Source organism: Merops nubicus, unplaced genomic scaffold, assembly GCF_000691845.1.
Source record: "Merops nubicus isolate BGI_N331 unplaced genomic scaffold, ASM69184v1 scaffold12339, whole genome shotgun sequence".
NCBI classification, from domain to species: Eukaryota; Metazoa; Chordata; class Aves; order Coraciiformes; family Meropidae; genus Merops; species Merops nubicus.
Genome location: NW_008629133.1, coordinates 14,993 through 36,776, shown reverse-complemented (window position 1 = coordinate 36,776; position 21,784 = coordinate 14,993). Strand labels below are relative to the sequence as shown.

Sequence of the window (21,784 nt, the reverse complement as noted above, 5' to 3'; positions counted from 1 at the left end):
AAGAGAAAATATTTTCTTTCAGGAAATGCGTGTCAAGACATTAAAGAGGTATTTCAATTCAACTGGCCTAGCTCAAAAATAAACAAGATCGTTTGGGTGGGAATATTTTCATCCATTGTCTGAAGATCATGTCTGAACAAAACACGTGAAAAAGGAAGGCAGCTATTTCAACAGGGCGGATGAGTGGTCTGAACACAAAAACAGAGCCAGACATGCCTGGTGCTGAATGCTAGCTTGGGCACTAGCCTGGTATGACTTCAGTAAAGTTGTTCAGCATCTTTGTTGCTGCTTCCAGATTGTGCAGAATGAGGTAATAATTCTCATCTACTCTAAAGAGTATTGTGAGGTAATTAATTCATCTGTGTAATGCACTTCAAAGATTATTATTATTAATTTTATAAATCCACAGCATGGTACAGCTGGCTTTCATCCATTACATAAAACCCCTTTGATCTAAATAATATAGTTGCAATTTATTATATTAGCAACTAAAAGGGCAACTTCAGACGCAACCTTAGAGGTAAAATGTCCTATTTCTCTCAACATCCCCAGCCTGTTTCGTGGTTATAATAGTTGAAAGTTAGTTCAGGATACCTGCCAAACACATTTCACTGCCTGTCCCTTTGAAACCGAAGCAAGTACATACCAGGTAGATAATGTTCTCAGACAGGAATTAACACTGTGTTCTTTAAATGTTATGTATTGGTCAGCCACTAGCATCTTCCAAGATGATTGCAGTGCAGCACTCTCTGAAAGAAGGGTGGAGGACAAAGAAGAAAAATTGCATAGGCTGTCCAAGTGGGTGCAACATGAATATGTGACGTTGGATGATGTCAAATGTCAGTAATTGCTGGTATTTTGTATCAGCAAGGCATCACCCGTGCAAGTTAGAATGCTTTTCCCACTAGCACTAGCATTTCTTTTGAGGAAATATTGTTTTTATTCTCTGTATGTTTTCAGATGCTGCTTTGCTTTTTAAAGAAGCAAATGAGTCACATCACATGTTTTCAGCAGTTATGAGGTATGTAATTTAGAGTTTGTTTCAAGAATTACATGTGTGTAGCTAGAACTGGAGAGACCAGGGTGTATGAGAAGTAGAATATGAAATACCAGTCGTTTATACCAGAGGTTTAAAATCTCTTATCTGTGGGGTTTGGTAGGAAACAATACCAAATGCATGTTGTCCTTGACGTGTGCAGAGAAATAATCCTATCACCTGTTTGCAAGCCTTCCACTTTACCTAAAGGAAGCCAAGAACTTGGGCCTAAATATCTGAAGGTTGTTACCAGTTTTACTCTACGGTAAATTCCATGTTAGCCAGCCCATCCTCAACACCGAGAGCACCAGGAGTGCTGATGCAACTGGGAATCTGGGCTGAACTGGGAATCTGGGCTGCCTTCCTGGGCTGCTGCTGTTCCCGTCACACCTGCAGAGATCATTATTTGCTGCACTTATCAGCATTACTTCTCTCCAGGATAAAAGTGAGAAGGCAGCAAGCATAGCATTATATCTCAGAGGCATATCCCTGAGATCACCAGGGCCACACACTGGCTGCATTGCCTTTGACTTAGGAATCTAGCTGTAGACCTTGTTGAGCCTTAGCCATACTGTCCTTTCAGAAGGAGAAAGGTGTCTGAGTTGTCTCCCTTTTCCTTTGAATGTGGATGACAAACTTCTAGCAAGTTCAGCACAGAAAACATGCTTCTTGGAAGTATGTTTGGTAGTAGCCAATTCAATCCAATCTTCAGTGTGTTCATTGGACTCTGTTAGTAATCCTCTAAAAGCCTTCAAAGTCTAAGTGTGGGGTGGAGTGCTTGCTACAAATAGGTCTCAACCATATAGCTAATATTTGGTGTAATGCAGGCCCTTGAGCAGAGACTTTGTTCTTTTTCATAATGGTCTGGTGGTGTCTGTATCTGCAAATGTGCAGACTTCACACTTACCTTTCTACCTTCCATTTAGGAATGAGAAACTAGATGAATTCCTCATGGCCCTGCTCTTCTACTTATCTTCTTAGCTGGAAAAAAAACTGCCTTGGAAAAGAAATACAGATCCTTGTTTTTGTGAGTATAAGTGTTTAGGGGTATAAGTACACAGGGCTTGCCTGAGCAAATCTGGAATCACAGGGCAGTCTTTCATGTCAGAATGAGTGGGATTCTGTGTATGAGCAAGGACTGCTTGCTATACTGGCCCCATCTATATATGAAATACTAAGGAGAAAAACCCCTTGGTCTCTTGGCCGTTTACATCTCACATCCCCTTGTCCTCTGGGCTTCCCAGGATATAGGCTCCTCTGACTAGTTAGAGAGACCGATTTTCTGGGAGGGTCTGAACCCTGCTTTGCCCCAGCCTTGCCCGAAGCAGTGTGCACTGTTGTCCTCTTGGCATGGCGTCACTGCAGTCTCCCTTTCAAGATGGTAGCTGGATCCAGTCCTGCTGCAATGGGGTCACCAAATAATTCAGCTCCTCAAGGTAATGCTGCAATTTGAATAAATCATTACTACCACTACCAACGTTAAATCTGTGTAAGTGCCCTGGATTGAGTTACCACCCTGTAATGCCATTTCCCAGTAATAACATTAGCATACGGTCATTTCTGCTTGCAATACAAAGCAGCAAATAGTCACAACTGAGTCTGCTGGGTGCTAGTCTGTGCTGTGGGTCACATTACTTTAAGACTTCACTTCTAAATGCTTTGCAAAGCCGGTTCAGATAACTCTTGAGTGCTAGAAACATGTTACAACATGAGGAATATGTGCTAGGAAAGCAGTTCCCAAGTCAGGGTGTGTGATCACACTTGTTCCCTTGCTGGGTGGAAGTGGGGATGGCAGGGGAATGGTTTAGGAGCTGCTGTGTTAGAGGGTTATATGCCTCAGAAGAAAGCGTTGCAGAACTACAAATCATGACTGTAAGAAACTTCAGTAATTTTCTGGAGTCTATAATAGCCTCTGAGAATTGATTGACCATTTTCTTCAAACACTTAATGATTACTTACTTCACAATTCATGAAGCTTTGGCATAAAGAGGGACTGATTTATGTGGATTGAAGAAAAGACTGTTGAAGGATTGCTGGTCTTAAGGAATTGATTTGTTCTACATCCATAGATTGGCAGGTGTTTCTTTCATTGTGCCAGGAACAATTTGTAAATAAACCCATCAGTGTAGTTTCATACACAAAGGTTGAAGACTCAGTTTAGGTGCTCTGGTCTGCAATTTAAAAAATGACCCCCTTGCTCTTGGCTGGTAAAGGACAAGGAGGCCACTCCATGGGGCATGAAACCTCAGGATGTCTCATATCATCTACAGGTGCGACAAATACAGAAACAGACTGAAACAAAAGGGATGTTGGATCTATTGCAATATGGGGTTATGTCTTCTGGATCGAGGGGGCTTTAGTTAGTAGGTATCAGCTATAAGTCCTGGCTAAACCCTGCCAGGAAAATATTTTCAGTGTGTTCTGCTATACAGTGCTCCCAATGTTACTCCTTCCTTTGGGCTGGAAACATATACTAACTCTCCACTTGTACAGTACTGTTTTATTTAGATTTATTACCTCCCCTGAAAGGAAGTTTCTTGTTTGACAGGGTTACCTACATGCAGTGCTAACGTCAGAGAATCTCAAAAAAGAGACATTTACCATGCAGAAGCAGGAATTCAGAACATTGATCTACTGAAGTATAAATAAGAGGAAGGAAAATAAAATTACAAAAGGCAATTTTAGGTCCTATGTAATGTTGAAGTTCATCCTTAATTGTTTTAGCATCTTAGCTGACTTGGAGATACTAATCATGGTATGAAGAGCTTTCTGGTACTGCATTTTCCTCTGTTATCCATCTGGTCTAATTCCAAACTTGGTATGTGCTACATTTAAAATCAAAGGTAGCAAGGACTGTCTTTCCCCTGCTGTGGAGTAAAGTTCTGGAATGGTCTTCCAGCAAGAAGTAGTAGGGGCAGGCAAGAAAACAAGTTTGTTTTTTTGTTTGTTTGTTTGTTTTTTCCCCTGAATGTGGAGTCACATGATCTTGTGAAATTTTAACTACATAATAGAATCATAATGACACAAAATTACACTGTGATAAGAACCCTTGGGTTTGTGATATTCTGATGCATTTGAGAGAATGTGAAAGAAGATTGCACATAGTAATTTATTTTCCTATATCTATCCCACATAAATCCCATGCTCAGGGCTGTGGCTAGTGGCCTGCTCAGGAAGAAAACTCCCTCCCCCTTCCTCCAAGATATAATTTAGTTTCCAAGGCTTTTTTGTTTTCCTAGGTAGTACTGGCTATGTGCCACAAATAGAGACAGACTGGAACCATTTCATGCTTCGTGTTAGTGATACCTGTAATTTGCTCGCAGTTAAACTGACAGACAGGTTACTCGGAGAGAGGGCTTGGTGACTGGCCTGGTCCTTGTTCTACACATCCAGCGGCTGTTCAGTCCTTGAGCTGCTCTTCTTGTAGACCCTGTGAGATAACCTAGTGGCACAGAAAGCAGTGCTTGTTATTCCTGCTCCTCGTTGGTGTGTTTTGACGTCGCTGCCATTTGGGCGTTCCTAGTAGAGATGCCAAACTCACCTCTTGGGTCTAGTTTTGTCCACAGGGAGCCAGGCCTGATCATCTGAATAGTTCCTCAGCTGTCTTGAATCTAGACCATGTAGAAGTACTGGTGTCCACGGAGCCTCAAGAGAATATCTAATGCCATCCTGGCTTCAGAAGTCATTGCTTCTGTGCATTAAACTTCCTTTTGAAAATAAAGTATTCGAGGGGGTTCTTATCAGAGAAAGTCAGGGTGAACCTGGACATCTTTAACTTCTTGTGACTTTGTCTTTTATTGATGTCATGCTGCTTATTTGTAAACCCAAGCCTGAGGCTTCCCTGTCTTTTTTTTAGGTTCAGGAAGATCTTATAACTAACTTCAAAAAAACCCAATCAGTTTTCCAAAGCAGCGGGCATGAGGCATTCCCCCACTGCAGACAGCTTGGGAGTATTCACCTCTGAAATATGTGACTCTAAGAACAAAAACTCAGCAGTGGTGGATGAGACATGAATGGAACAAGGGTTATTATTCCTACTCTGCATTTTCTCTCCCCTTTAGTTTCTGTCTGTTTCCGCTTCCAACCCTTTCATGTCTTTTGAGAAAAATCTGAATTTTATTAGCAATCATCCTTAAGAAGCCCAGAGTGATTGCCTTAATTTATTAAAGGTGGGTTGTGTAGGAAGCTGTAGAGCTGGAGGCCATCAGGGGTAGGAGAGATAAAACCAGCTCTGCGGAGTGCAGAAGGAGGCTGGAGACCTTCAGGCCGGCAGCGCTCCCAGTCACCGGCAGACAGGCAGCTGGATTACAGGGGAAGCGCAGGAAATAGAGAGCTCCCTGTTTGGCATTTCCTTAGTGTTTGATCTGAACTGGTTTAAAATACAGGCTTGCAGTGTCAGCCATTCCTGTTTGGAGGCAGTCTCAAAAGCCCTTCATGTGCCTTTTTGAAGAGGACTAAGTGCTGTCTCTGAAGGAGCCAGGCCCACTGCCCCGGGGCTGCCCTAGGACAGAGCCTGCGCCTGCAGATCCCGAAATGCACCTCCGGGCCTCCTGTCAGGCTGCAGAAAGGGCTCCCAAGCCCTGCAGGATCAAAGGCGGCAACCTGACGGGCTGTGGGCATGCAGCTTATGAGCTGTGTGGAGCAAAGGGAGCTTGTCTGGGCCAGGCCCCAAGCGTTGTGTCCCACCAGCAATGCCAAGCTGCTCTGGAAGTGTCTGAACTCCGCCTTGCCACAGAGGGGTCGCTTGATGGTGGTGTCACACAGCATGTTGGTTTATGTGCCTGAAAACCATGCTTCTCGGGAGCAGGCACTCCTTCTAACTTCCCTTCTATCCATAGCACCGTCCCTGAAAACCTATTTCCCTTTTTGTTTTAAACAGGACAGTGATATTTTTAGAGAAGAAAGACATGGATGATGTGTCTGTGAAGTTAGCAGTGGCCAGGATTCACTTTGCCAAGGCACACTGCAATGTTGTCCTTGGATGAGGCATGGCACAGCAGCACCAGATGCCTAGTGGAAAGCCAGCCAATCCCTTTTGGGAACTCTTGCTATGTGAAGGGTCACAGCAACCCAGGGCCAGGACCTCTGCTGAGTGATACAAGTGAATATCCAGGGTAGTAAAAGTCTTGTGAGCCAAGGAGTCACAGAGGGCTAAGGGACCATGAGACACAGAAGTGTCCTGATCTCCCTGCAGCTCTGTTTCATCTCATCTCATCTCATCTCATCTCATCTCATCTCATCTCATCTCATCTCATCTCATCTCATCTCATTTCCAACTCCAAAAGTGTTTCTGGTGAGCTGTTGCCAACTGATTTGGCCACAATGAGCTGCAGCAGATCTCTGGATACCAGATTGGACAGCTCTAGCCCTGGTATGCCAGAAAACTTGCCAGAAGCTGGAAACTTTAATGGGTTCAACATGAAAATCAGCAGGGCAAAAATCAGTGCCAGCCCTGGATCTTACCTCTGCTACTTCAACTTAACTAAAACTTGAAAGCGAATGGTTAGGTACCTGCTGGTTGCCACTGGTCCTGCATAAATTTCCTCTCATGCCAAGTCTGAGATGGCATAAGACTAGTCTAGCAAAAGAAGGAGATCATGTTCCTGAAAGGCAGGAGGTGAATGGAGTAGAAACAAGATGAGGTTGTGGTTGGGCATTGGAAATGTAGGACTCCTACCTCTGAGCAGAGAGGTCAGTGTGTGGCTTTTCCAGAACACAGAGACCAGCTGCTCTTTAGATGTGATGGTACCAGTGATGAACTGAAAGGGGAGAGAAACACATACTAGGAATTAAAAAAGAAACTGGAGAAGGCAGAAGAGGATGGGAGAGTCTTTGAAAAGGCAGAGAAACCAAGGGAATTATGAGAACGAGAAAAGGGAAGTTTTAACAGGAGATGAAGGTGTTGTGGTTTCCCAGTTGGCAACTAAATACCACAAAAAACGGTAAGTGGAAGGAGAAGGTAGTGGCAGAGGTCATACACTGTGCGACTGTTAGGAATGCTTTCCTCCACCATGTCTGTTCCTGCACGTTGTTTCCTTTTCCTGGCAGTAGAAAGGAGCTGACAGTCCCCACCCAACACCCCAGTTCCATGGGATCTTCTCAGAGCAGTTTCAGGCAAATTTTTCCAGTCAGTTGCTGTGAAACTGCTGCCAGTCCCCAAGAGGAGTCACAGATCTTCACCTGCCTTCCTGCAATGCAGCTCTGCGCAACTTTGCTCCTGGCATGGGTGGGGGAACCTGGGTTTCCTTCTAATCAAGAGGAGAAGGTAACCTGTGTAATGATGGAGTCAAAGGGGAGCTGAAATTGCTGTCCCAACAGGGCTTTCATTGTAGTGTGCCCCATCCCACAAGGCGCTAGACCCTGAGAATTAAGAATGTCTTCCTTCTGCATCCTGGCACATCAGTGTTTCACTGGGCACTCCTGGGAGCAGCCTTCTGTGCCAAATCTCTGCTCCCACATTCCTCTGGGCAGAGACATCCTTTTAACCTTCTTGCTGGTTGGACAGGCAGGGTCACGACAGCATTTCGTTATTTCTGTTGGGTGGCCCTAATGTCTGACCTTATAAGGCTCAGTTGGAAGAACTTATTGCAGAAAGTAACTTGAATCCAAGGACTGGATGCAGCTGGGTAAAACAGCCTGTCCTATACCCAGCTAGTTAGCTTTGCTCCCTCTTCACTCACTCCTATTGCCTGGTGGATGGGAATGTGCAGGACTGAGGCAAACAAGAGGTCTAGTGGCAAAAAACCATCAGCATGGGAGTGAGAGCAGATAGGAAACAAGAAACTGTGTTCTTTAATATTTGCATCACAGGGGGGTTGGGATGTTGGTGTCCAGGCTGTGAAAACACAAAGGCTGGAAAAGAGCTGTGTCTTAAAGCCTCCATGATGTGAGGTGCTGTACGAAGGGAGACCTCACTGAGTTACTCATAGCAGGGTGGCAGTACTGACTGCAGCTGGCTTCAGAATTAGGCTGATGCTGAGCATGTTATAATATGTGGTACTTCCCATACCATGTTGCAATTATGTAAATATAATCTTTTCCAGGCTGACTCAATTTAGCCTTAAATGTTATCTGGCTCCTCCCAGACCATTATATGAACTGCCAAATACAAGAGCTAAGGGACAGAACTGATTCAACACTCTTAATTCTAAAAGATGGTTAGGAATTTTTTGAGCGCACATGTTTTTGGGTGGGAAAGGTCCTTCATCAAAATGGAAACGGTGGGGAAAGTTACTTGTGATGATTTTTTTTAACCTGAAAAATGTTTAGATTAAAAAACTAAGAAACTATTAATAATGTGCCACCCCCAGTTTTACTATATTTTCTTGTAACCTAGCTATGGGTTCATGATGGTGTTGAAGCTTTTACTTTTCACACTAATTCACCATAGCAACATGTTACCGAAATCTTATACTATGTTGGTAACCTGCTTTGCCTTCCAGATCTGCCAAATGTTTATGTGTTCTTATGAAATTTGTGATCTTTTCATGTAAAGGATTCGTATGAAAGCTGAAAAAGTTAGGTGGAGAGCGTCTTCATCTTAACAATTTACATTATTTGTAAAACACAGCATTAAAATCCTATCTTGATACTATCCCAGACTGGAATTTGAGAGACTTCCTCCAGACCTGTTATTCATGTGTGTTAGCATTAGTCCTTTTGTGCCTCCAACGCTGAGGAAGGAATAGGTGTGTCTGGCTTTCTCCTTTTAAGTTGATGGGGATTGTGAAACCTTTTTGTTGTGCCAGTTTCCTTATGGGCATTTCACATAATGGAAAAAATAGAGTGTTCCCAAAGGAGCATGCATCTGCGGCACAAACACAGTCAAGCCAGCCTTTACTGATCCTTGAGGCTGGCTTATCTGTGGGCAATTAGAGTCACGACTGCAGTGGAGGGAGCTGCTAAATGGCACAGGAAACATTTCTTCCCCTTGTGCTCCTACGCACAATACTAGTTTCTGCAGATGTCTGAAGCCACTTTCATCCTGCACCCAAACCCCATGCTTGCTGCACTGTCTGCCCTGGCTGTGCTGTCCTCTTCTTTTATGCACGGACTCATCCTACCCCCCCTCACAGCTTTGAGAAATAACTAGAAGGCATGATGCTTTTTGATCACTCTTTCACGTTTCTTACAAGGCCTGTCCTGAAACTTGTTGCAAGTTTGACGTTTTCCTGACCCTTTCTGAGTTTTCCTATGTAATTAGCAACTGTGCCCTAGACATGGGAGGTGCCTCCTAGTTCATCACTTATTTTAGGAGACTTTACTTCAAGCAGGTCTCTTAGCTTAATACCTCACTGGAGGGAAGAAAGCACTGAGAGAAAGAAGGGTGGAGACCCCTGGCCTTACTTGACTCTTATTATTAGCATTATTTTCTGTTGTTGGCCTCTACACAGGTTTCTTTGCTAAACTAGAGACTAGTTCTAAGACACTGCACAAGCAAGGGTCACTTTAAGTTTCTTTGCTCTGCTACTCTGAAGTCAGAATACTGTGCTTTACCAGAATTCACAAGGAATCAAAAGCATGGGAGTTGTTCTGGGAGTTCTGCCTTGGCAAATGGCCATGCTGTGCTTGCAGAGTCAAGCTTCTTTTCCCTTGCACAATATGTGAAGCGTCAGCAGGATTATGGCTGGTGGGAGCCAGGTCGGGAGATACGTGGTCTTCTTGATCAAAAAATCAATAAAGAAAAGTCAGAAGATGGTCAATAGAGCTAGAGGGATGAAAGGTATTTTCTTCATGCTCTGCTCTGCATTGATGTTTCTGGAGTGATGACATCTGGGGATACCCTAGAGGTGTGGAACACTTGATGTTATCAGGGAGATAAGGGACTTGTCAGGAGTTGGTGGGTTGATACAGACATAGGCTGTCCTGTGCATCTGGCAGGACCAAGCCAGATTTGTGGAGATCTGCAGGCTGGTAGGGAAGATTTGCTTTTATTTCCATGAGGGTGAGTTATGCCATCTCCAGGAGAACTGAGCAGCTGCTGGGATGTATGCATCACTCTCTGCTTTAATAGCCTTTTCCATGATGGACAGTCATTGGGCTTTGTGCGAGAATCCCCAGGCTTGAGTGGGTGGTGAAACCATCTCTTGGGCTTCCACTGGGTAAATTGCTGCTTCTTTAACAAAGGCCCTTTGTCATTCTTGGGCATGTTTTATATTTCTTCTTGGAGATACATCAGGCATCTCCCTCCTGGTTTTCAAGCTTATTGTCTCAGCATTGTCCTGGCTTCGTGCCCTTGGTAGCTCTACTTGTTGCTCTTCCAGTGATGTCAGGAAGAGTTTTTTATTGACTTCAGTGGGAACTGGGTTAGATCAGTGCTGACCACTTTTGAGAGGCCCATGCAGAGAGCTCAGTCTAGATAGCATAGCAGGGGAGCCTCGTCTGCTCATCACATCCAGCTTTGTTCTCTCTCAGATTTAATTAACAGAGCTATACAATATCTTGCATTTTCTCCTTCTGAGGCAGTGCAGAAGTCCTGCCTTTCTCTTGGACAGTGAGTCTTCATAAGCTAGTAATGAGGATCTACCAGCAACAACGTTATTGCTCTGGTGAAATTCCAGCTTGGCATAACCCCGTGAGTCATATTCAATGCTCTGTTCAGAGAACTGAAAGGATGACGGCTGCTATTAATTTTGTGCTCTTGTTCACTGCCTTAGGAGAAAAACATCACTACAGAATGACTGGAGCTTCTTTGAGGTAAGAAAGACAAGGAGATAAATGGAGAGTGTGACTGTCAGCCCAGAGCGTGTCCCTCCCTTGCATACCCAAATGCTCCTCTCATTTTTGGTTCCTCCAGTAGTTTACTTGTAGGTTGGAGTACCTAGAATAAAATTTTACCTCTAGGGCCTGCATGTCCCTGTAAAATAGCATCTCTTTGCCCTTCAGCCCAAGCCTTTTCCCCTTGGAGCCCTCAGCTTGAGAGTTTCAGTCCTTCTGTGGCTTTCAGACACCAGGTGGTTCTCACCACAGCCTGAGGTCCCTCTGGGAAGTTTGGTCTACAGATTCCTTCTCATCCTTTGCCTCATAGTTTCATCTCTGTAGGTAAGAAATTTTACAGCCTTCTTTTATTTCCATTGCCCCTGGTGACATTCCTGGATGCCAATAAGTTCTTCTGGCCTGCAACATACAGCTCCATCAGTCATTTATGAGACTCGCTATGTACTAGGGCTTCAGCAAATTAATACAAAATGGCTGGGCCCAAATCATACTTTGTACTTCATAAACTGGGAGCCTTTCCTTGAAAGATGGAAACTGTGGATTCAATTCCAAGCTTACACATCGGTCACAGTGTTGCCATCTTTCCAATAACGGACTCAGAGATTCGACGTGTTGGGAGTTGATTCAGCTTATGCCAGGGATCACAAAAGTTAAATAGGAGCAAAAAGCTAGATTTTGGGTTTTTAATCAGCAAGCAGACATGCAAAGGTGAGATGTGATTGGTTCATATTTGGTAGTGATATTTTCTGTGATCATCATGCTGTCATTCAGAGTGGGGATCATCTTGTCTACCTGCAGCTGCCCAGACAAAGCTGTCCAGTCAGATCCTGCCCTTCGGATCATCTTATCTACCTGCAGCTGCCCAAACAAAGCTGTCCAGTCAGATCCTGCCCTTCGGCTGCCATGAAAGCCATCGCAGAAAAGAGAAGCTCAGCCTGAGGGTGAGTTGTTGCCTCTTGAGATAGATGTGTGCGACAGGAACCCTGCCAGAATGATTCATCCCATGAGTCTCCTTCCACTGATTATTGAGGGAAACATCCTTGGTTTCTAACAGCAAGACCAAGCCAAACTGCTGAGAATTGAGCAAGAGTTCTATCCATCCATCTGAGTTCACTCTGTTTCTAGCCTCATCTGTCTGCATACCTTTAAAAAAACCAATTCTTTCAAATCTTCTCTGATGCATGCATGGTAAAGTTTGATGCCAAATGGTTGCTGGCATTTTAGTGGAGTCATGCCAACCTACATTCTGGGGTGCAGTGGGATTCTGGCCCTTTACCCAGTGGAAAGAGCATTTCTGTTTTCAATTCAGGGCTTCTACAACTTCTGCAGCTCCACATCTTGGCTTATGTTCAGATGGAAGCACTTCCAGGTAATTCGAGAAGAAATCAGCAGGTTCTTTGCTCCAACATGTTCAATCCCACCTTAAGAGACAGGAACAATCCTGAGTTGCAGAAAACAGGAGATCAGACTGCTGATGCAAGTACAGTGCAACTGCCCTATCTGAGGTAGGCATTTGACACACCGGTGAGTCCTTAGGGAACCTGACCTGTCTGAATACGCTGAGATAACACCTGCAGTTGTTTTCTTTCAAGAAAAGTGCATGCCAAACATCCTTGCATAAAGAGCATGGCTCACCAGTGCTCGCCAGGGCTCAGCACACGTCTGCCCTTGGCGAAGGACGGGGCTCAACACCTCTCCCCAAGCCACGACTGTCGGGGCAGAGACTCTCACCCTTGCTCATGGGAGGTCCTGCTGGACTCCTCAGAACTGTTCACTGCCAAGTAAGGGGCTATTTCTCTTCATACCTAGATTTGGTAGAGCTATGAGGAAGGATGTCAGACAGCTAGCTCTTCCTCACTGGGAGATGGGCCATTGGACCAAGGATTTGGTCTACACAAGATTTCAGAGGAACAGGAGAGTAGGTCCTGAGAGACCTGAGAGAGTCTGAAACTGGCAGAAGTGGTACCCTTGGCTAACTATGGCAAAGCAGCCACTGTCTATCATAGTGCTTTGCTAAAGCTCAAAAGTTTTCTGGGAAAAGGAAATATGCTTTAGCATAAATTTGCACAGAAATTAATCAAACCCTCTCAAAATCAAAATGGACGTTTATTTTTTTCACCTCTCATGATTCATTCCAATTTCTTATTTCTTCTTGACTTTTAGTTTTTAATAGTGTTCTGATCAGACATTACTGATGTACTTTATTCTGAAAAGGTAATTTTATTACTATACTGTAGTTGTAAAATATAATTTCAGTTGTAATAGAAATAGAATCTTTTCTTCCGATTCTTGATAAAACCAAAATCTTTCAAACCTGGGTACACCATACAAGAGGAATTCCATTTCCCACCCAGCCACAGTCAACAGCAGTATCACTACAGTACTTTTTCATGTAATAGCTCATTTAAACATGACCACTGTAAATCAGTTTTGTTCTGTTGAAGTGTATGTAAGGCTTCCTGTAATCTTAAGTATTCTTTTTCTGCCTGGATATTACAATTTGAGAATTGCTGTCAGTTGTCTGGATTTTCAGAGTTCTGGCAGTCGAAAGAATGCCACAGCACAGTACAGGCAAAGTCTTTGGACATATCTACAGCACACAACAGAGTCTGGTATTTCCTGAGAGGATGAGATTTGCTACAAATGCACACAGAATTGTTTTGTGCATGCTTTGGAAGCTGAGTGCATCCTGAGCACCTCGGCTTTACAGCTTATGCACAGAGTCATGTAATTCACATGCAAACTTTCTAGGCAGTGCTGAGCTTCACTGGGGCATATGCAATTCATGTTGTGTGCATGCACACTCCAGACAGACACCTGACATGGTGTGCAGTGTGCTGAGGGCATAAACATGGTTATTTCTTTTTCCCTGAGGGAGAGCAGATAGTCTCTGCTAAAAGGGACAAGGTTCCTTGCTGGTTTACCTAGGAAATATTACCAATGTGTCCCCTTTTCTCCTGTTTTCCTTTGCTTAGTTGTGTCAAGCAGATTACCAAGATGTTTTCTAACAGGGTGGACGTCACTGAAGCTCATTGTAGTGAGCTGGCATCTCTTATGAGTATGCCTGATGGGACAATGGAGGAGGAAGAACAAGAACAAGAATGAATGAGTGGTTTTTCCATTCCAACAAATGACTTCAGTCTGCCACCTTTGAGAAGCACCCAAGACAGGCTTAGCAGTGGGAGCACTGTGCTCTCAAGAGCGGTGGCAGAAGGTGACTGTAATTAGAGCAAGTAGCAGAAGTGGTATCTGTGTTGAGTGGCATGGTTTCATATTGCTAAGTAAATCACTTTGAAATTGCAGCTTAAGGAGCCTGACTCATTCGTCAGAGGTGGGGTAGATTAGCACACAAGGACCTGGACTGGGTGACTGGAGACCTGGACTGTGATTCCTTGTTCTGTCATTAACAATTCCTCCTTCACGTTAATGTCTCAGAAATGCACCATTTCTGGGAAGATTATTTTACTGACTTGTTTTGGGAAGTGCTTTGACACCTGCAGATGAATATGATTATTGACTTTAATGGCAACCACCTCTTTCTAAAGGGTCAGCAAAGCAACCAGGACACGTGACTTACTACAGTCTAAAAGTTGCTGAAATTTTGCTTTTGAAGGAAATTACTCTGGAATATTTAATATATTGTGTTTGGTTTTTCTTTTTTTTTTATTTCCATCATGTCTGATTTTGTTCTTGGATATAGCTAGACTAATTTATAACTCTTTGTGAAATAAGTAGAGCAAAGAGAAATGCTGTTATTTAAAACATCTACCAAGTCTTCATTTCATTTTATCTTTGTAACGTTATTTTTGTTTTCATTGATTTCACTATTAGGAAAGCAGGTCTTAGATGTCCAAACTTAAAATATGCAGTTGAGATGTTGGTATCTTGAAACAAAAGGAATTCATGCTAAGAAATGGTGTCATCTTACCTATAAGACTATCTGTACATGCTAATCATGAGCACCAGGAAGAAAATTTATGATGAAGTCCTGACTTTGTCATAGTCAATAAGAAACAATGAAAAAATAATGGACAATTAAAGTGGAAGAATTAAGTGGAAGAAAACCAGAGAGGTAACATTTTTTCATCATTGTTAAGAGAAATTTGACACATTAGTGCTCGATTGGAAGGTATTCAGCAAAATATCTCTTATGCTGGATAAAAAGAATAGAACTTGCCCTTGCAATGTGTGGCTCCATTTTTAAAAGGATGAAGTTTTGCAGCACAATTATGATGAGAAATTTACTTCTTCTGGAATAACCAATAGTCCAGGGACTAGATCACTTGCGTGGGATGGCCCTGCACTGCCTTATTGAGACAGACACTTGAACTGCAGATTCACCACTGTTATTAAGCTATTATTTATCTCTCCGCTTAAACTGGCACATGTTATATTAACACTTAAGTAGCACTGTGGCCTAGCCTTGTTTTCTGTATGTCATATGAGTCCTACCATTGGATGAGGCTGTTGGGGTCTGCAGTTTGTCTCTCAAGCTTTTCATTACACATCTGCTCTGGTACAGAGTGAAAATACATAAAAATAACCTCTTAGAAATTCTGTGGGATGAAACCCACATATTCTTTCCCAAAGGAGAAGAAATAGAAAAGTTATATTTAGCACTGTATGTGTGACCTCATATGTGGAATGGTACACTTTATTCAAAATGAACATTTCTAGGTTATACATTCATTTTGGGCAGGGAGATCAGTGCTCATATGGTCTTAAATGGTGATGAGACCTTGAGGTGGCGTTTTAGTTGTAGGTTTTCTGAGAGCCTCGATGGGCTAAAGTAGGAACGTGCAAGAGGCAGTTGTGGTATTGCTGCCCTGCAGCAGCATGGTTTCCCTACTGAATGATGCAGCAAGATGCTGGCTACTAGCTGGGGTCGAGGAAGGCTAAAGCACAGTTTTCTTCTCTTAGTCTTGGGAGAAACCTTCCAATTTGTGCATCAGGAGACCTCTGTATGCTAAAGGATGGGTACAGCTTTATCTCTCTAGCTATCTGTGGATTGACATCCCAGTACACTAGTCCTTGCAAGAAGAGCAAAGGGTGGAGCACTGAAATGCTGGGGTCTGAACCCCGAGCCCCGAATTAAGGTTGACATATGGGTGATTCCCACAGCCCTTCATAAAGAGGTGGTGAGTTTGCCTTATAGCTTCCCCCCAGGGTGCGGCCGGCCCTGCAGGGAGAGCCAGAAGGGAAATGAGCCCCAGGGGTCCCGCATGGAGTTGACAAAGGTCAGGTGTCTGCTTGGGGATAAAAGCTGGGACCACTGGCAGGGAGTCAGGAGTGTCTGTCTGTGGAGTGCACTCCCCAGAGCTTCCTGGTTCAGGGCAGACCTCCTGACTCTCCCTGGAGCTGGGCCCCAGTCCACTTAAGACCTGTGCAAACGCGGGCGGATCAGGTGAGAGTTGCCATGTGGGCACCTTTTTCTTATGTGTTCAGCTTGCTGGTCTGGCTGTTTCCCATGCCAACTGTGGGCAACCTCGGGTCTCTGTTTGTACCACCTGTTGTGGGCCGAGTTATGCACTTTGTGGGATCTTTGGGGGTGGCGTCAATTATGTACCAGCTGATTGATCTGTTTGTACCCCCAGTGATCATTCATGGAATGTCCTTCTTGTCTACAATACAGTCTGTGTATTGGTTCATCTTCCTGCTGGTGGTGGTATCATTTTTGTTGGGCCTGGTCATTGGCAAAACAAGCACACACTCATGTAGGCAGCAAAGCTCCTTGAAGTGAACAAGCTCTGTGTGTACTCTCACTGACCTGCAAGGTAACTGCAGAGAGAAGGAAGTGCTGAGCAGCTACTGGTGCTGCTGAAAAGCAATTGGTGAGCCACTCAGACTGAGAAATGATGATCAAGATGCTGTTTGCCCCTCTCCAGATTCAAGGCAGGTTCCTCACAGTGTTCTTAAGGGGAGCAGACCCATAGGGCTACTTTTTTGCCATGAAATAGTGAGCAACAAGTGACTGCTTTTGGCACGCCATTTTTCTTGGGAAAAAGGCATCTCTGGACCAGCCATGGTCTCAGTTACTTCTACCTGCACCTAGAACATGCTGTCTGGGTCACTTTGCAGGAGTTACCTAGGTAAAATCTGATGGTCCTAGTGAGCCCTGGTTTTAAAACACTGTAATCACCAGCCAAGCCCTCAGCCATGGCTTTGGGTCTAAGTTTTCTGTGGTAATCTAACAACAACCTTGAACTTTCCAGAAAGGATTGAGAAATACCTTGAAGTTCCAATCCTTTAGTCAGCAGAGTCCTTTCCAGGGCTGCCTTCTCAGCATTAAGCGTTTGCTTCTTCTGAGGTAATGTATGTCTAACACACACAACCCATGCTTGTTTAAGCATGTAAGCAAGACCTGGCAGCCTTTCACACATGACAGTGAGTCATCCTTCCAGCAGGAGAGAGTGAGTCAGAAAGGGCAGTCGACAGGCTTTATTTATCAGTCTCCTGTTATTTGGCCCATGAGAATTTTACCCTGGAAAACTCACCCTTGTTAATGACAGGCAGAGCTTAGACTTGCATCATATGACTACTGGCTTTTTTCCCATAGGCTTTGCATGTAGTTTCGTATCAGGAAATCATGTCAGTTTGGCCCTTCCATGAATTTTTATTTTTAAAGGGGTTCTGAACATGGCAGCTATATTGGAATAACTTGCCCATGCTAGGGTTACCATGAGGAGTACAAACTCAAATGCTTCCCAGCGATGAAAAGAGCCTGGGGAGTTCTGTGCCAACACCATTGACCTTCTTCTCTTAAAGCTGCTTTGCTCAGAGCCTTAGCCGAATGCTGCTAGCCTGGTCTAGTGTCTTGACTGGCTTTTGGTTATGGCTCTGCCACTCCTAGGCTCCATATAGGGTGTGTCAGGCTTTCCAGTGTGTTTATTTTCAGAAGTTATATTGCTCTGTTGTAGAAATTCACACCAAGCAGAAAGTTGGCAGGAAGCACTGCAGCTCAGAAATGGAAAAAGAGAGAACAACAACAACAACAAATCTGCCTGATGATTAAGTAAGGAAACTCTGCCCTTGGGGATTTCAGGCTTTGCAAGTGGGAGAGACATGGCAGCGTAGCAAGGGAAGCCAGCTAGATGTGGGGTGGCCATAATGTGTAGCTGTGCATCTTGAGCTATGGAAAGAAGCAAAGGAAGCTCAAGCCCATTCTACTCATGTTGCAGATGGTTTTTGAGCAGTAACCTGTGAAGACAGAATCCACACAGTAGCAGGGCTACAGGGCTCAGCAAGTTCTCTGAGAGCTAGCATGGCAGGACCTGGAGGTCTTGCAGGTTCCTTGTCTCTGGTCCCTCTGGTTCAGTCCTGTTCTCCTTGTCCTTTTAGGGGCCAGTGCCTGTTACACATGGAAAAATAGAGGCAGTCTGAGCCTGCCTCTTTTTCTGTGCAAGAGCAACGGTCTGAAAGCAGCATTTCATCAGCAAATAACAGGTGTTGTCCATTTTTGCTTGGATTCATACAGTCATTTTAGTAGTGTTAAGCTCCAGTGAGACCAGGGGACTAACCCTCCTATATGCGTTCAGGAATGAGGCTCTTTGTACCCACTAACCAAATGGGGACTCACTGGGTGCTGCAATGGTGAAAGGTGCCATCGTGTTTCCTTATCCTACCAGTTTCCTCTCTCTGCCTGAGTGGGGAAAAATTTTTCAGTCTATCTTCTTTCCCTTCTCAGATACACAAAACACTTCATGAATTCTTGACAGAGGTCTGAAGAGTCTTCTTACTGCTCCTGTTTGTTCTGTGGCTTGTCTCCCTTGCCCTCTCAAAGCCAAAGCCAAAGCTGCACCTACCACCCTTCCAGACGAGGAGGACCGATGGAGACACCTTTGCACAGGCAGCTGGCACCATCACCTCATTGCTCCTCACCTGGGGATGGGCGTGTTTCTTGTGATGCCTTTTTACCTGCAGGCCTGCTGGGGGAAAAAGAGCAGCAGTCAAACTGGAAATTGGACTGGGCAGTGATCTGCAGCAGGAACAGAGGCTGTCAGTCTGGATTTCCTTAAGCAAGGCTTCCAGATGTTGGTGATACGTGTTCCTGCTCTGGCTGGGACTAACGCCTTCATCCTGTTAACAAACTGCACTGGAAGCACCATGCACCAGTTACAGCTCCCGTGGCTCAGACTAAATTGTAAATGTTTGCAGTGAGATTTTTACAGGTTGAAGCAAAGACACCAAACTGCAATTCACAGACTGTGAAGATGTTCTTACTCTAGTTTTTCTCCTCTGTAAGAGAGTGCGTTTCAGCATTGACAGAACAGGCTGTCACCTGCTACAGCCTTTCTCTTTGGAAGAGACACTGCTAATATAAATATTGTGTATTTCTCCCTGTGATCTTGTTTATTTACAGAAGGATAAACAGATCCTATTCCCCTTTCCTTGAGTACAGTAGAAACAGACATAGACAAGTAGTTTCTGGACGCACATTCCCATGGGTCCCCCTCTGTGTGAATCCTTTCTATGTGGCTTTTCTCTATCCTGAATCAAGCCAGGACAAGCACATCAACCATGACAATGTTTTGGCAAGCAGGGAAGTCCCTGATTTTATGAAGTCCTGCCATGGAAACTGGTCCTTTGAGGGAGGGCTTCCATTGTTCATCTGTCTTTACTCCATTAGAAAATTATGGCTATCCTCTCTACTGAACCTGGAAGAGTATGCATGACATGTTCCTGACCATAATGAGATGTGTGGGGACTGTGGATCAAAGATTTGCCCCAAGGCTGCTATTAGCATTTTTCTCAGTGTAATAATCAAGAGATGAAGGTGCACCATCTAATTTAGGTTTTCATAGCAAGTCACCTCAAGACAGTGCTCAGATCTGTATATTGATTGGATTGGGAGACACAGTATTGCAGACCTGGATAGGCAGGGGACCGACCCACCCATTTCTCCTTTGTACTTAGAAGCTGTAAGAGCTCTAGCAGCTGAAGTGCTGGATGGATATGTGGGTTTTTAGAAGGAGGAAGGTGAGATGCACAAGAGGGTTATGCTCTGCACAGAGAGGAACAGTTCAGATGCATGGGCAGTTCCGCTATAGACTGTGTGATGGGCTGGCCAGGATCAGAGCGAAGGACAACACAGGTAACATCGTGGTAGGCATTTGCTACAGATGACCTGGTCAAGAAGAGAAAATAGATGAAGCCTTCTGTAGACAGGGAAGAAGTGTCACTATTTCAAACCCTGGCTTTTATAGGATATACTGACTGACCTGAAATCCGCTTGGCGAGAAACACAGTAGGGCACAAGCAATCCAGATTTCTGGAATGGATCTGGGGCAATTTCTTGACACAGGTGCTGGACAGGCTGAGTACCAGATGCTCTGATTGATTTGCTACTCACAAACAAGGAAGAAGTGGATGGGGTTGTGATGGTCAATGGCAGCCTTGGAGAGACCAAGAGGTGGTAGGATTTAAGATCATGAGAAAGCAGAGAAAGGTGAGTAGCAGAACAACGACCCTGGGTTCAGGAGAGCAGACTGGCTTGTTCAGGCAACCAGCCAGCAGCTTCCCATGAGATATTGCTGTGAAGAGTAAAGGGACATGGAGGGTCAGGTGATCTTCAAGGACCAACTCCTCAAAGCCCATGAATGGTCCATACTGTCATGCAGGAGGCTAAGCAGGCTGTATATGAGGACAGCTTGGGTGTACAGAGAACTACTGACTGAACTCAGACATAAAAAAACCCCTGTAATAGGAGGAAGCAGGGACAGGCACTCAAGGAGCAGTGTAGAACTACAGAGGCACGAAGGGGTGGGACTAGGAAAGACAAAGCTGGACTCAAGCCGGTAACTGGTGATGATGTGAAGAACAATACAAAGGGCTTCTACAGGCACATTATTAGTGAAAGGAAGACAAAGAAAATGTGGGTCCACTGCTGAATAGAGCAGGTGATCTAATGATGAAGGAGACAAAAAGTCTGAGATTCTTGGCATTTTTTTGCCTCAGTCTTTACTGGCAGAGTCTGCTCCCAGGCATCCAAGCCTAATGCCAGAGTTTGGAAGAGAGAAGCCCTATCCACAGCTGAAGAGGGTGACGCTGGGATCACTGGGTATATAAACTAGATGTGTACAAATCCACGGGATCATCTGGGATACAGTTCAGCTAGGTATAAGGAAGCAAACTCTTCATAGTGGGGGTTGTCAGGCACTAGAGCAAGTTGCCCAGGAAGTGTGTGCAATTTCTATTCTCGGAGGCACTCAAAACCCAGACAGAGAAGGCCTTGAGAAACCTGTTCTGTTAAGCAGACAATTGCATGAGAGCCCTGCAGAAGTCCTTTCCAACCTGATTTTTTTTATTTGATTTGCAGTAAGCATCTGAATATGAACGGAAGATACCCTGGAAATGTGCCTTAAATTGTGCAACACTGAATGTAGCACGGTCTAAATGGCACACAGCCCCCAAAAGGCTCATGAGACACAGAAATATAGAGGAGAGGGTAATAGCGGTGATACAGGGACTGCAGTTGCCAGGAAGGTGTTTAACCTGTGATCATGAGGATTAGCAGGGTTTAAACTGGACTCTCTGCTGCTCCACTCTAATCTATCACCCTTTAGGTGTGCTGTAGGTACTCTAGGATGTCCTAAACCTCCTAGTGCTAAAGGGATTGGTGTCACATTCTCCAAAGACTCTGTTAGACCCTAACAGATTGTTCTCCAAGAGTCCGGAATTGGTTGAGACCTCTCTGAGGCTGTGTTAACATCAGTGGGAGCAACTGTGGCAGCTACTACTGGATCAGTGCAGTGAAGATCTTGCCATGCACTAGTCACCAGCAGACAAACTCTCTGAGGTGCCAGGGTACCTATTCAAGTTGCTAGGGTGGGCTGGCTAACGTATCTTCACAGCTCTTGGTACCTATCCTAGGAGCTTGTACTGTGCACACTTCCAGTGCACAGTGCAAACACACCCCAAGAAGACCTTGGGTTTCTTGTCATGCTTTCACCTGGTCCCTGAATGCGTGCTGCTTCAGATGTTGCACAGCTGCTGGACAAGCAGGATCAGACCCACAGAGAGGCTACCATAAGT

At 44.5% G+C, this 21,784-nt stretch overlaps 1 protein-coding gene across 1 annotated transcript in view; it reads left to right on the top strand.

Moving 5' to 3' along the window:
• The window catches only part of PPP1R36 (protein phosphatase 1, regulatory subunit 36), a 19,376-nt gene extending 5,518 nt beyond the window's left edge, over positions 1-13,858 (top strand). Inside the window, 11 exon segments of the mRNA XM_008946905.1 lie at positions 1-48; positions 718-839; positions 961-1,021; positions 1,963-2,023; positions 2,026-2,063; positions 5,916-6,056; positions 10,693-10,732; positions 12,063-12,144; positions 12,147-12,258; positions 12,346-12,534; positions 13,729-13,858. The exon segment at positions 1-48 is cut by the window's left edge and continues 60 nt beyond it. Of these exon segments, the coding sequence (XP_008945153.1) occupies positions 1-48; positions 718-839; positions 961-1,021; positions 1,963-2,023; positions 2,026-2,063; positions 5,916-6,056; positions 10,693-10,732; positions 12,063-12,144; positions 12,147-12,258; positions 12,346-12,534; positions 13,729-13,858 (1,024 nt within the window).
• Positions 13,859-21,784: the final 7,926 nt, after the last annotated feature.